Genomic DNA, 13,211 nt, shown 5'->3' on the forward strand with positions numbered 1-13,211 from the left:
TGATTGTTTTTGAAGTTGAAGGTTACTTTTCTGATTGCACCCTCTTCACTGAATGGTTGCATGTATTGGGTGATCTTAGCCTTTCCTCCCCTACTTAACTTTCCAGCTGTCCAAATTAATGAGCAGAAATGTCTGGGCTATGCACACAAGATTTCCCAATAAGCATTCCCTATGGGTTCGACTCCACACTATAAATGTGCAATTGGAAAATTATCCCTTTATTGCTGAGTCATCCCCACAGCAGAGCTATTATCTTCTGATATTATCAATTGTTGGATTTGGAAAAAAGCTGGCAACTATATTGCTGCTGCAAATTAAAAAAATTTATGAGTGAAAAACTTGGATATTTTCTATGGAAGTTGAGTAGGGGACATCATGAATACAAGTCAAATTTGGGAAATTGTGAATTAGACTGCCACCTAGAGCCACAAAAATTAAATCACAGCATTCAAAAGAGATTTAACAGATTCCCAATGTTATGAGTAGTGAGGAGAGTTTGGGGATGGAAAATTATTAAAGGTGGTTGGTTCAGATCCTGAAACATGCTTTGATTGAAGCATTTTCTCATTCTCACAACTTGATGGTCTACATTTAACTACTGCATGAAGCTGGAGAGATTGTGAATGGTGTGGGAGGGGATTAAGATAATGAGTGGGCTGAGGGGATCATGCAGTTGTTTAGTTTAGTGATACAGCACTGAAACAGGCCCTTCGAGTCTGTGCTGACCATCAACAACCCATTTATACTAATCCTACACTAATTCCATATTCCTACCACATCCCCACCTGTCCCCTATATTTCCCTACCACCTACCTATACTAGGGGCAATTTATAATGGCCAATTTACCTATCAACCTGCAAGTCTTTGGCATGTGGGAGGAAAACGGAGCACCAGGAGGAAACCCACACAGACACAGGGAGAGCTTGCAAACTCCACACAGGCAGTACCCGGAATCGAACCCGGGTCGCTGGAGCTGTGAGGCTGTGGTGCTAACCATTGCGCCACTGTGTCGCCCTGGGTAAAAGCAGAATGATGTTCATGTCTGTTGTGAGGGCAGCAAGCAACAGGTGAGTGTGTGTTGGAACAGTGGCCATTGTGATTGATGGAAAACGTGGTGTGGGGGGTGGGGGGGAAGAAAAGTTCTGAGTGCTAGTCGATTGGGGGGGGGGAGCGGGTGCGGATGTGGGGGAATTGGGGGAAGAGGTGTGGACTGCTGTGACCAAAGTATCAGAGAAATGGAGGAAGACTCTTGCTGCCTGGATATAAGGTGATCAGGAAAGATAGGAAAGGGAAAAAAGGGGGAGGGTTGGCAGTATTGATTAAGGAGAGCATTGCAGTGCTGGAGAAAAAAGATGTCCCAGAGGGGTCGAGGACTGAGTCTATTTGGCTAGAGCGAAGGAACGAAAAAGGTGCAGTTACATTGTCAGTGTTGTCTATAGGCCACCAACTAGTGGGAAGGACGTAGAGGAACAAATTTGCAAGGAAATTACAGAGAGGTTCAAAAATTTTAGGGCAGTTATTAATGGGGGACTTTAATTATCCAAACATAAACTGGGATAGTAGTAGTGTAAAGGGCATTGAGGGACAAATGTTCCTAGAGCATGTTCAGGAAAATTTTCTACAGCAGTATGTTTCTAGTCCAATGAGAAAGGAGGCACTGCTAGACCTGATTCTTGGGAATGAGGTGGGCCAAGTGGATCATGTGTCGTTAGGAGAACATTTAGGGGACAGTGATCATTGTATCATAAGATTTAGGCTGACTATGGAAAAGGACAAAGAACAATCCAGAGTAAGAATAATTAACTGGGGTAAAGCCAACTTCAGTGCAGTAAGAATGGCTCTGGGATGAACAAATTGGAGTCAAAGGTTGGCAGGAAAAAGGGTAGCAGAACAATGGGCTACCTTCTAAGAGGAGATAGTTTGGGCACAGTCAAGGTATGTTCCCTCATAGGGGAAATGTAGAATAACCAAGTCCAGAGCTCCCTGGATGACAAAAGAGGTAGAGATTAAGATAAAGAAGAAAAAGTGTGCTTATGACAGATGGCAGATGGAGAATACTATTGAGAACCTGGCTGAATATAGATGGTTCAGAGGGGAAGTGAAAAAACAAATAAGAGAAGCAAAGACAGAGTATGCATAGAGACTGGCAGCTAACATAAAAGGGAATCACAAAGTTTTCTGTGGACATATTAATAGTAAAAGGGTGGTAAAAGGAGGAGTGGGGACGATTAGGGACCAACAAGAGGATTTGAATATGGAGGCAGAGGGCATAGCTGAAGTATTAAATGAATACTTTTCATCGGTCTTTTTACCAAGGGAGAAGATGCAATGCAGGCAATAGTGAAAGGGGAGGTAATTCAAACACTAGAAGTGTTTAAAATTGATAAGGATAAAATGTTGGATAGGCTGTCTATACTTCAAGTTGATAAGGCACCAGGACTGGGTGAGATTCATCCAAAGATACTGAGGAAAGTGAGAATGGAAATTGCAGAGGCACTGGCCATAATTTTTCAGTCTTCCTTAGACTCCATGGGGGTGGGGGGGGGGGTGTGGAGGTGGATGCCAGAGGACTGGAGAATTGCAAACGTTACACCTTTGCTCAGAAAAGGGTGTAAAGATAGGCCCAGCAACTACAAGCTAGTCAGTTTAACTTTGGTGGTGGGGAAGTTTCTAGAAACATTAATTCGGGACCAAATTAATTGTCACATGGACAAATGTGTGTTAATTAAAGAAAGTCAGCATGGATTTCTTAAGGGAAAATCATGTTTGACTAACTTGCTGGAGTTTCTTGAAGAGGTAACAGAGAGGGTTGATGAAGGCAATGCAGTTGATGTGAGTATATGGACTTCCAAAAGATGTTTGATAGAGTGCCACACAAAAGACTTGTGAACAAAGCTATAGCTCATGGAATAAATGGGACAGTAGCAACACGGATGTGAAATTGGCTGAGTGACAGAAAACAAAGAGTAGTGGTTAATGGATGTTTTTCAGGCTGGAGGAAGGTTTGTAGTGGAGTTCCCCAAGAGTCAGTGTTGGGACCCTTGCTTTTTTTTCCTGGTATATATTAATGACCTAGACCTTGGTGTACAGGGCACAATTTCAAAGTTTGTGGATGATACAAAACTTGGAAGTATTGTGAACTGTGAGGAAGATCGTGCCGAACTTCAAAAGGACATAGACAAGTTGGTGGAATGGTTGGACAGGTGGCAGATGAAGTTCAATGCGGAGAAATGTGAAGTGATTCATTTTGGCACAATATAAAATAAAGGGTACAATTCTAAAGTGGGTGCAGGAGTAGAGGGACCTGGGTATATATGTGTATAAATCATTGAAGGTGGCAGGACTGATTGAGGGAGTGATTAATAAAGCATTACAGTATCCTGGGCTTTATTAATAAGGGCATAAAGCACAAGAGCAAGGAAGTTATGTTGAACTTGTATAAGACACCAGTTCAGCCTCAGCTGGAGTATTGCGTGCAGTTCTAGGCATCGCACTTTAAGAAGGATGTGAAGACGTTAGAGTGGATGCAGAAAAGATTCATGAGAATTGTTTCAGGGATTGGGAACTTCAGTTATGAAGATAGATTGGAGAGGTTGGGACTGTTTTCCTTGGAGAAGAGAAGGCTGAGAGGTGATTTGATAGAGGTATTCAAAATCATGAGGGTTCTGGACAGAGTAGATAGAAACTGTTTCCACGTGAAAGGATCGAGAATGAGATGGCACAGATTTAAAGTAATTGGTAAAAGAAGCAAAAGCGACATGAGGAAAATCTTTTTCATGTGCGAGTGGTTAAGGTCTGGAATGCACTGCCTGAGAGTGTGGGGGAGGCAGGTTCAACTGAAGCATTCAAAAGGGAATTAGACTGTTATATGAAAAAGAAGAATGTGCCGGGTACAGGAGAAAGCGGGGGAGTGGCACTCGATGAATTGCTGATTTGGAGAGCTGGTGCAAACATGATGGGCCGAATGGCCTCCTTCTGCGCTGTCACAGTTTGTGATTCTGTGGTCCATGCCTGCAAGTGATGCTGTCAGCTTCACTGCGCCCACTGCCTGGAGTTAAAACCGACCCTAATTTCCTTAACTACTACTGCGTGTCTGTTTTGCCCTGTGCTGGCATATTAGGAATTCTGATTTTCAGGTTTTTTTCCATGCTGAAATTAGTTGGTGGAAAATAGATGCCTTTTTTGGTTCAAAACAGTGTTCTTAATCATAATGTTCCAAAGGGACAAATATGCAAAGTGTTTCAGCACAACAATTTTTGAAGGATAGAATGTGGTTGCAGTTATAATGTAGTTGTTCATACAGCTTGGCTATGATTTGGACTTTCAGATCTAGGAGAGGTCTCCATGTGCATGTTCAATGACGTGTAGGATTCTGTCCCTGGACATCACATTTTGAATGTAGCGAGTGCACAGGCAGAAGTGCTTGAGTTCTCAGTCCATTTAAATAAACCCTGGCTAAGTTTATAAATCATCCAAAGGAGTCAAAGGAACCATTGAGCACTTGGTAGACCCAATGTCAAAACCCAAGCTGTGCAAGACTGTTTCCCCAAGTGCAGTTCATACGAATCTGTTCTGTGGTCTAGTTATGACTCAACTCCAAAGTTGAACAGCGTTTTGTGTCACTGAGAAGCAGAAACTACTAGGCAGCAAAGTTAAAATTCTAATATAAAAGCACTCAAGGTACAATGCTAAAAAGAACTGACATGCACCATCAGTTGTATCCCTTGTGCCTCCTTCCCCATGGAACTGTATTCAACCATTTGTACATGACACAGATGACTAAAGTTGCATTCTTATGTTGATGCTGTCTATAGGTATGGAAAAAATAATGAAGAGCTGACATGGGGAAGCTGAGTTTTGGATGGCCTCAAGATTACTGATGGTAGAAAATGGGAGGCTGACCAAGAGCACATTAGAATAGTCAAGTCCAGAGGTAACAAAGACATGGAGGGGTTTCAGCAGCTGATGAGCTGAGATGGGCAGTTGTGGTCTTTGTGATGTTCCAGGTAAGTGGTTGGAAGCTCATTGCGGAGTCAAACATGACACCAAGTTTGGAAACAGTCTGGTTCAGCCTCAGATGGTTGCCAGGGCAAGGGATGGACGCAGTGGCGAGAGAATAGAGTTTGGAGTGGGGACCAAAGACAATGGCTTTGTCTTCTCAATACTTCATTGGAGGAAATTTCCTGCTCAGCCAGTACTGGCTATCAAATAAGCAGTTTGATAATTTAGACAGTGGAGGAGTTGAGAGAGGTGGTGTGAGGTAAAGCTGGGTACTATTTCATCCATTTAGAAACTGACTCACTCTTTTTGGATAATATTGTCGAGGGGCAGCATGTAGATGAGAAATAGGATCCTTGAGGGACACCAGAGGTAATGGTGCAGGAGCAGGAAGAGAAGCCATTGCAGGTGATTCTCTGGCTATAATTAGATGAGAATGAAACAAGATGAGTGAAGTCCCACCTAACTGGATAACAGTAGAGAGTTGTTGGAGGATGATGATGATGATGTGGTCAACCGTGTTAAAGGCTGCAGCTAGGTTGAGGAGGACGAGGAGGGTTAGTTTACCTTTGGCACAGTCACATAGCAAAGTCACAAATGACATCCTAAGAGCTGTTTTGGTACTGTGCCAAGGGCAAAAACCTGCTTAGAGGGATTTGAACATAAGAGTTCCAAGAAAGATGGGTATAGATTTCGGAGGCAAAAACATATTCAAGGACTTGAGAAGCAGTACTTTGGAAGGATAGAGGGGTCAAGGGGTTTTTTTTTTAAAGAGGGATGATGGCAGATTTGGAGTAGGGAGGGAAAATGCTAACAATATCAACTAAGAAAGTTGCCAGGAAAAGAAGTTGGGTGATTGGCAGTTTAGTGGGAATAGGGTTAAGGGAGCAGGAGGTGGGTCACATGGACAAGATGATCTAGGAGAGGGCATGAGGGGAGATGGAAAGAAACTAGAGAAAGATGCAAATTCATGGTTAGGGCAAGGGAACCTTAGAGTAAGTTTGGCCCAGTGGGCTAGGGGAAGGGAGGAACGTGACAGCGGTAGTTGATCCGATGGCCTCAACCTTAGTGACAATGAAGCCCATGAGCTCCCTGCACATTGTTGGAAGTGAGGGTGGAGGAGACAGACGAGAGGGATTTAAGAAGACAGTTTTCAGTAGAGAAAAGCCAGGAGTTATCTCTGCACTCCATGATGATCCTGGAATAGTGAGCTGTTTTAGCAGACGAGAGTAAAATCTGATAGTGCTTTATGTGGTTCAGCCAGATCTGGCAGTGAATGATTAAACCAGTTGTAAAGGAAACAAAGTTTCTAGGGTTCAATTGATTTATCCCTAGCTTTGGAATTTTTCTTTCAGAATTAATCTGGTCCAACCCCCAAAATGAAAAGTTTTATTTCGAGCTCAAAGTTTATTCTTCAAATAATAGACAACGAATTTAATTAAGAGAACAAGATAGAATATGAGTAAGCTCACTTTATTTCCAATGCTTGAATTAAACACTTAGAAACAGTAAATCTTCCATATAACCAAGCATACTGTTCAAAGATTTGTACAAGATAGTGGAACAATGCATTTGGTCTTGTTGGCTAAGTCTAATTTGCACTGCTTCAGCCAACCAGACTATTTGAAACTTTTGCAATTCATCTGAATGTATGTTTACATTGGAAGAACAAACATTCAGTATTATAGAGATAGGCTTCATACACTCTCATATGATTATAGTTTTATTAGTCTAAGTTATACAGTTACATATTTTAATTGGGAAAAGGAACTACACAACATTCATTCATTTAGGTTCTAGTTTTCAGTTTCCAAAATGTTATTGCAAAATATGCACAAGATGCAGGTAAATTTCAAGCATCTCTTGTTCAGCTGATATTTCTAGAAATCCGAACTAATAGAAATCTATAATACCAACAACAGACTTGCCATTGAATTTGCAAGCTACAAGTCACAATACTTGGCAATCAAGTTTCAGACCAGGGAAATTACTGTTTGATGCCCCTCATGAGTATTTTGAACTCATTTACTGTGATTTTGATGACCATTTCTATTATGCATGGTTGATTGTAAACAAGCTTTCGCCCCTCTTGATGCATTGTATATAACATGATTCCACTGCAACTGTATCTAGTTGTCAGATTTGTCCTGTAGTCTCAATTCTTTCTCTGCTTGCTGGTTATGTCAAGAACAGGTTGTATAAAAACAGAGGCACTTTTTAAAAAGTTCAGTCTCTGAAATAAATCTACAACAGTGAGAGATTTAGATATATGTAAAGCCTCTTCTGTTTTGTGTATAATTAATGCAAGATGGCTTCTATAGCTAAGGAACAGAGGATTTACCTAGTTTTAAAACAGCAACAACAGGATTATTTGAAAAGGTTAATTCAAATAATAAAACAAAATTTCAAGACTCCTTGAAATTTAGTGCCATACTGATTAGCCTACAATAAAAGTTTGAGGTTCACAGCCTACAGTGGCCACAGGGAAGGTGGACAGTCAGGGATTCAGGCAGGGTAAAGGTGAAGGACTTAGCACAATGTAAAACTGTGTGCTAAAACCAAGATCACATGCACCTTCGAAATTATTACTGCAATTTTGTTTTTATTAACATGATCTTTTTGCAGAATTGAATGCAGCCCTTTTATACACAAGGAGACAAGCTTCCAAGACACTTAAAAAAATCTTTCCTCACAGTTAGTACTAGTGTACAGACATTATGTTCCTTTCCTTAGTCACATTTTTATACTATGTCACTAGATAGTCTGACTCAGACCAGGTTTTGCTCTGGCTCTTAGTTGCTATTTGGCCTTCTGGCCACACAGTAGCAGCTCTAAAGTAGAATTCAATGCGAGATGAAAACTCAGCCATTGTGGGGTTTTCAATATTATTAGTCAATTTAAATTGTATATCCACGCACATATTACGGCAGATTCATGGTGCTTAAATATTAAAGGAATGCAACGAAAGTCAACATGCTTGGGTCTTCCTTCATTTGTTGCACTCCACAGCATGAATACCTCTGTGCCCATAAAACTGACAGTGTTGTAGACCTATAAATGTTTGTATCCACAAATAGGATGTTGGATGAAGAGAGTCTGATTCATGAAAGTAATGGTGGTGGGGGAAGCCAATCTCTAATATTTCCACTAATTCAGCTGCTGGCTCTTGACCTTCCACAATGGAGCCTTTGTAACCAGCACCTAGCTAGAAGTAAAAGGGAAAGTATGTTGCATGTAGCTTGCTCTCCTAGACAAGCGAGGAACAACTAGTCAATAGAAACTGGCCTTTAAATAACATTTCAAAGCCAGTAACCTTAATAGCTATACCGGCCTGTCCCAACATTCAATTTGGTTATAAAAATATTTATGGGCCAAAAATGAAATGGTTTTAATCACATCAGAATTAGTAACACGCTTTGAAGAATTTGAGCAAGCTGTTTTCCAGTGAACATGGTTTCAAGGAAATAACAATGAAGGTGTTTATAAATAATACTGCTTCCATTACAAGTTCACACACAACTTGATTTTCTATGAAACTACAAACATTTTGTCTCAGCCGCATTGTTCCTGAAGCCACAATTAGTCTAAAGTGTTTCTGACAGGTAGGGCAGATTATATCAACCATCTCTCCCTCTCAAACGTATACAAGAGAGAGATATAAAATTATCCCCAAAACAAATGAGGTCAGATCATCACAGAGATCACAGTGAAGTACTCTGGACCACAGCGTATTTGTAGTCTCACTGAGTCTTTGCAAGCATTAAAGTTCATCAGGTGTTTGTTGCTTTATATTTTGGCTTCAAGTGTTTCCATCGAAACGTTGCATGGACTGATAGAATGACTGGGCCAGGATTTAAACATCAGTGGTTACAAATTGCACCATCAGTTTCTGTTATAAATGAGTCCTTTTAACAGTGCGTAAACATTTGATACAACATTTCACATAATTTCTACAGTGTGTAAGCTTTTCTGCTGACAATTAAATCAAAATTTAAAAAATATGGTAGACCTACTGGTCAGAAAGTTGATTTATACTTTGACCCCAGTCAGTACTTTTCACTACTTTGAGTGATTTTGCTGTGTGGAGTGTGAAACACTCAGGTACAATTCACAGTTGTACTGTTACTCATATACAACAGGCCTTTATATTTTAAATGTCTTTATTACACTTGGATAGAGGACTTAGGCATTAAAGACAAAGTATGTTCTCAACATACTAAACCATTTCACAAATGACAACACAACTTGGAAAACTAGTTACATAAACTACCTCTGACCAAAGTTGCTTCCAGAATATAGCAGATTGCCAATGCTGAAGAACCCAGCATTACATCTCTTGCCAGTGTGCCAGCATAGATCACCAGTTTCCAGCACTTTGTTTTTGATCACCAGTTTGTTTGGCAATGATTTTAAGGCTTTAAGTTTAGTTTGGGCCACTGACAGTATTGAAAATTCAGGCATGTACATTTGTTCTCCCAAATGATTACAATTATGCTCTCCTATTTTGATCATAATGTTGCTTAGTTAACACCCTATTGAACATGATTTTAAAAAAATACAAAAGGAAATTCCTGCATACACCAAAGAAAATAAATGCTGTGGTCATCCAGGCACCATCTTGTGCTTTGATGTAACAATCACTTCCTAGGCGCTACGTTCGGCTTCTTCTCTTGTCATTGAATAAATTTTTCAACATGTATACCTGAAGACATGACACTATGAGCATCACGGCCAGGTTCACCGTTGACCAGAAATTTACCCGATCATAATTGCCTTCTTGCAGGTTCCGATCACGTGCCTCGAAAGCTCGAAGCAGCCCCTGAATCTGGTTGCTTTTACTAAGCCTGCCTTTCACGTTGTTTATAGATTCCTAAATAAAAACACAAAATCACATTTCAGAACATAGCCATTGAGTTACAACAGGAAAGCTGCACAATGAGTTAATAGTGGTAGCAGTTTGACACAGCAATTCTACTTTTGAGAAACCCGATTTATTTCTGAAAATGAAATATTACATACGAGCGTACAAATTAGGAGCAGGAGTAGGCTATTCAGCCCCTCGAGCCTGCTCCGCCATTCGATAAGATCATGGTTGATCTGATTGCGGCCTCAATTTGGCTTTCCTGTCTACCCCCATACCCTTTGACTCCCTTGTCAATCAAGAATCTATCTAACTCAGCGTTATAAATATTCAATAACCCTGCCTCTTCTGCTCTCTGGGGAAGAGAATTCCACAGACTAATGACCCTCATAAAAAAATTTGCACCTCAGTTTTAAATGGGAGACCACTTATTTTTAAACCGTGTCCCCTAGTTCTAGTCTCTCTCACAAGGAGCAACATCCTCTCAGCATCCACCCTGTCAAGGCTCCTCAGGATCTTGTATGTTTCAATAAGATCACCTCTCATTCTTCTAAACTCCAATGGATACAGACCAAACCGTTTCAACTTTTCCTTACAAGAGAACCTATTCATCTCTGGAATCAGTCAAATGAACTTTCTCGGAATTGCTTCTAATGCAATTATATCCTTTAAGTAAGGAGACCAAAACTGTACACAGTACTCCAGATGTGGTCTCACCAACACCCTGTACAACAGTAGCAAAACTTCCCTACTTTTGTGTTCAATTCCCCTTGCAATAAACATTCCATTTGCCTTTCTGATCACTTGCTGTACCTCCATATTAACTTTGTGATTCACGTACCAGGATATCCAGATCCCTCTGTACCACAGTTCTGCAATCTCTTGCCATTTAAATATACTGCTTTTCTATTCTTCCTGCCAAAGTGGACATTTTCCCACATTATACTTCATCTGCTAAATTTGTGCCCATTCACTTAACCTACATTTGCAGACTCCTTATGTCCTCTTCACAACTTAATTTCCTACCTATCTTTGTGTCATCAGCAAATTTAGCACCCATACATTCTGTCCCTTCATCCAAGTTATTGATGTAGACGGTAAATAGTTGTGACCCCAGCACTGATCCCTGTGGCGCACCACTAGTTACAGCTTGCCAACCCGAAAATGACCCATTTGTCCCTACTTTCTGCTTCCGGTTAGCTAACCAATCCTCTATCCATGCTAATATGTTACCCACTACACCATGAGTCCTACACCATGAACTCTTATTTCGTGTAGTAACCTTTCACGTGACATCTTATCAAATGCCTTTTGGAAATTCAAGTACACTACATCTACAGGTTCCCCTTTACCCACCTCACTTGTAACTTTCTCAAGAACTCTAATAAATTAGTCAAACACTAAGGATTTCCCCTTCATAAAATCATGTTGACTCTGCCTGACTGCATTAATATTTTCTAAATGCCCTGCTACAACCTCCTCAATAATGGATTCTAGCATTTTCCCTATGACAGATGTTAGGCTAACTGGCCTGTAGTTTCCTGCTTTCAGTCCCCGTCCTTTTTTTGAATAGAGGAGATACATTCGCTATTTTCCAATCTGAAAGGATCCTTCCAAAATCTGGGGAATCTACTATCTCAGCAGCCACTTTTAAGACACTAGGATGCAGGCCATCAGGTCCCGGGGACTTGTCACCTTTAGTTCTAATATTTTTCTCAGTAACCTTTTCCCTGGTGATTATAATTGTTTTAAGTTCCTCCCTCCCTTTCACATCATGATTTATAAGTATTTCTGGGATGTTATTTGTCTCTTCTACAGTGAAGGCTGGATTTTAAGAGACCGCCACCGATCTAGGCAGTGAGCTCAAAACGGGCCATGCACCAAAAGACCCGCCGCAATCTCAAGCGCGACAACTCATTTAAATAGCTGGGCTGGCCTTAACCACCTCCCCGACCATTTCATGGAGGGGCAGGCTGTTCATACTTGGCAATGGCGTCAGCTGCCTGTGCGCAGGCGCTGGTGCCCCTTTTAAAGGGCAGCCAGCTCTGCTGCCTAATTTAAATTTTTAAACACATACCCCCCAAAATTAAACTAATAAGTTTCTTATGTCCCTTTCCCATCCCCAATAACGATTAAATTAACTATTTGCCCTTTCCCCCCCCGCCCCCAAAACTCCTACCTTTTACATCTGACCTCCCCCACCACCACCCCCCCGCCACAAACTGCAAAGGTTTGACGTTTAACCAATCACGCCGTCCCCTACACCCATTTTGTGTACGACCCCGTTTTTACTCTTCTTTTTTAAACACTTGTAGAAACTCTATCTGTTTTTATATTTCTAGCTAGCTTTTTCTCATACTCTAATTTCTTCCTTTTTTAAGTCATTCTTTGCTGTTTTTTAAAATTCTGCCAATCTTCTGAGATACCACTAATCTTCGCAGAATTGTACGCTTTTTCTTTCAATTTGATACTACCATTAACTTCCTTAGTTAGCCACGGATGATGCATGCCTGTCCACCATCTACAAGGTACAAGACAGGAGTGTGATTGAATACTTTACACTTGCCTGGATGAGTGCAGCTCCAACAACATTCAAGAAGCTCAACACCATCCAGGACAAAGCAGCCCGCTTGATTAGCACACCATCCACCAACTTCAACATGCACTCGCTCCACCACTGGCATACAGTGGCAGCAGTGTGTACCATCTACAAGATGTGACGCAGCAACTCACCAAGGCTCCTTCGACAGCACCTTCCAAACCTGCAGCCTCTACCACCTGGAAGGACAAGGGCAGCAGATGCATGGGAACACCACCACCTGCAAGTTCCCCTCCAAGCCACACACCATCCTGACTTGGAACTATATTGCCATTCCTTCACTGCTGCTGGGTCAAATTCCTGGAACTCCCTTCCTAACAGCACTGTGGGTGAACTTGTACCACATGGACTGCAGCAGTTCAAGAAGGTGGCTCACCACCACCTTCATGGCTAATAGGATGGGCAATAAATGCAGGTCTAGCCAGCGACGCCCACATCCGGTGAAAGAATAAAAAAAAACTTTTCCTGGAGTCTCCCTTTCTCACTGGAATGCATCTTTACTGAGTGTTATGAAATATCTCTAAATGTCTGCCACTGCATCTCTACTGTCCTACCCTGTAACCTAATTTCCCAGTTTATTTTAGCCAGCTCTGTCTTCATACCCTTGTAACTGTATTTAAATTTTGAAATACCAGTCTTAGACTGGCTCTTTTCATAGTCAAACTGAATGCAAAATTTAATCATGTTGTTTTGATCACAGCTACCTTCTTCACTTTGAGGTCATTAATTAATCCTGTTTCATTGCACATTAT

The 13,211-nt window shown here is 41.2% G+C and overlaps 1 protein-coding gene across 1 annotated transcript in view; it reads right to left on the minus strand.

The window, feature by feature from the left end:
* Nucleotides 1-6,456: 6,456 nt before the first annotated feature.
* Nucleotides 6,457-13,211, minus strand: part of tmed5 (transmembrane p24 trafficking protein 5) — a 29,366-nt gene continuing 22,611 nt past the window's right edge. The window contains exon 4 of the mRNA XM_068037800.1: nt 6,457-9,869. Coding sequence (XP_067893901.1) covers nt 9,651-9,869 — 219 coding nt within the window. The 3' untranslated portion in view covers nt 6,457-9,650. The remainder of the gene's footprint in view (nt 9,870-13,211) is intronic.

The sequence above is a fragment of the Heterodontus francisci genome, chromosome 8 (assembly GCF_036365525.1).
Source record: "Heterodontus francisci isolate sHetFra1 chromosome 8, sHetFra1.hap1, whole genome shotgun sequence".
In the NCBI taxonomy this organism is placed as follows: domain Eukaryota; kingdom Metazoa; phylum Chordata; class Chondrichthyes; order Heterodontiformes; family Heterodontidae; genus Heterodontus; species Heterodontus francisci.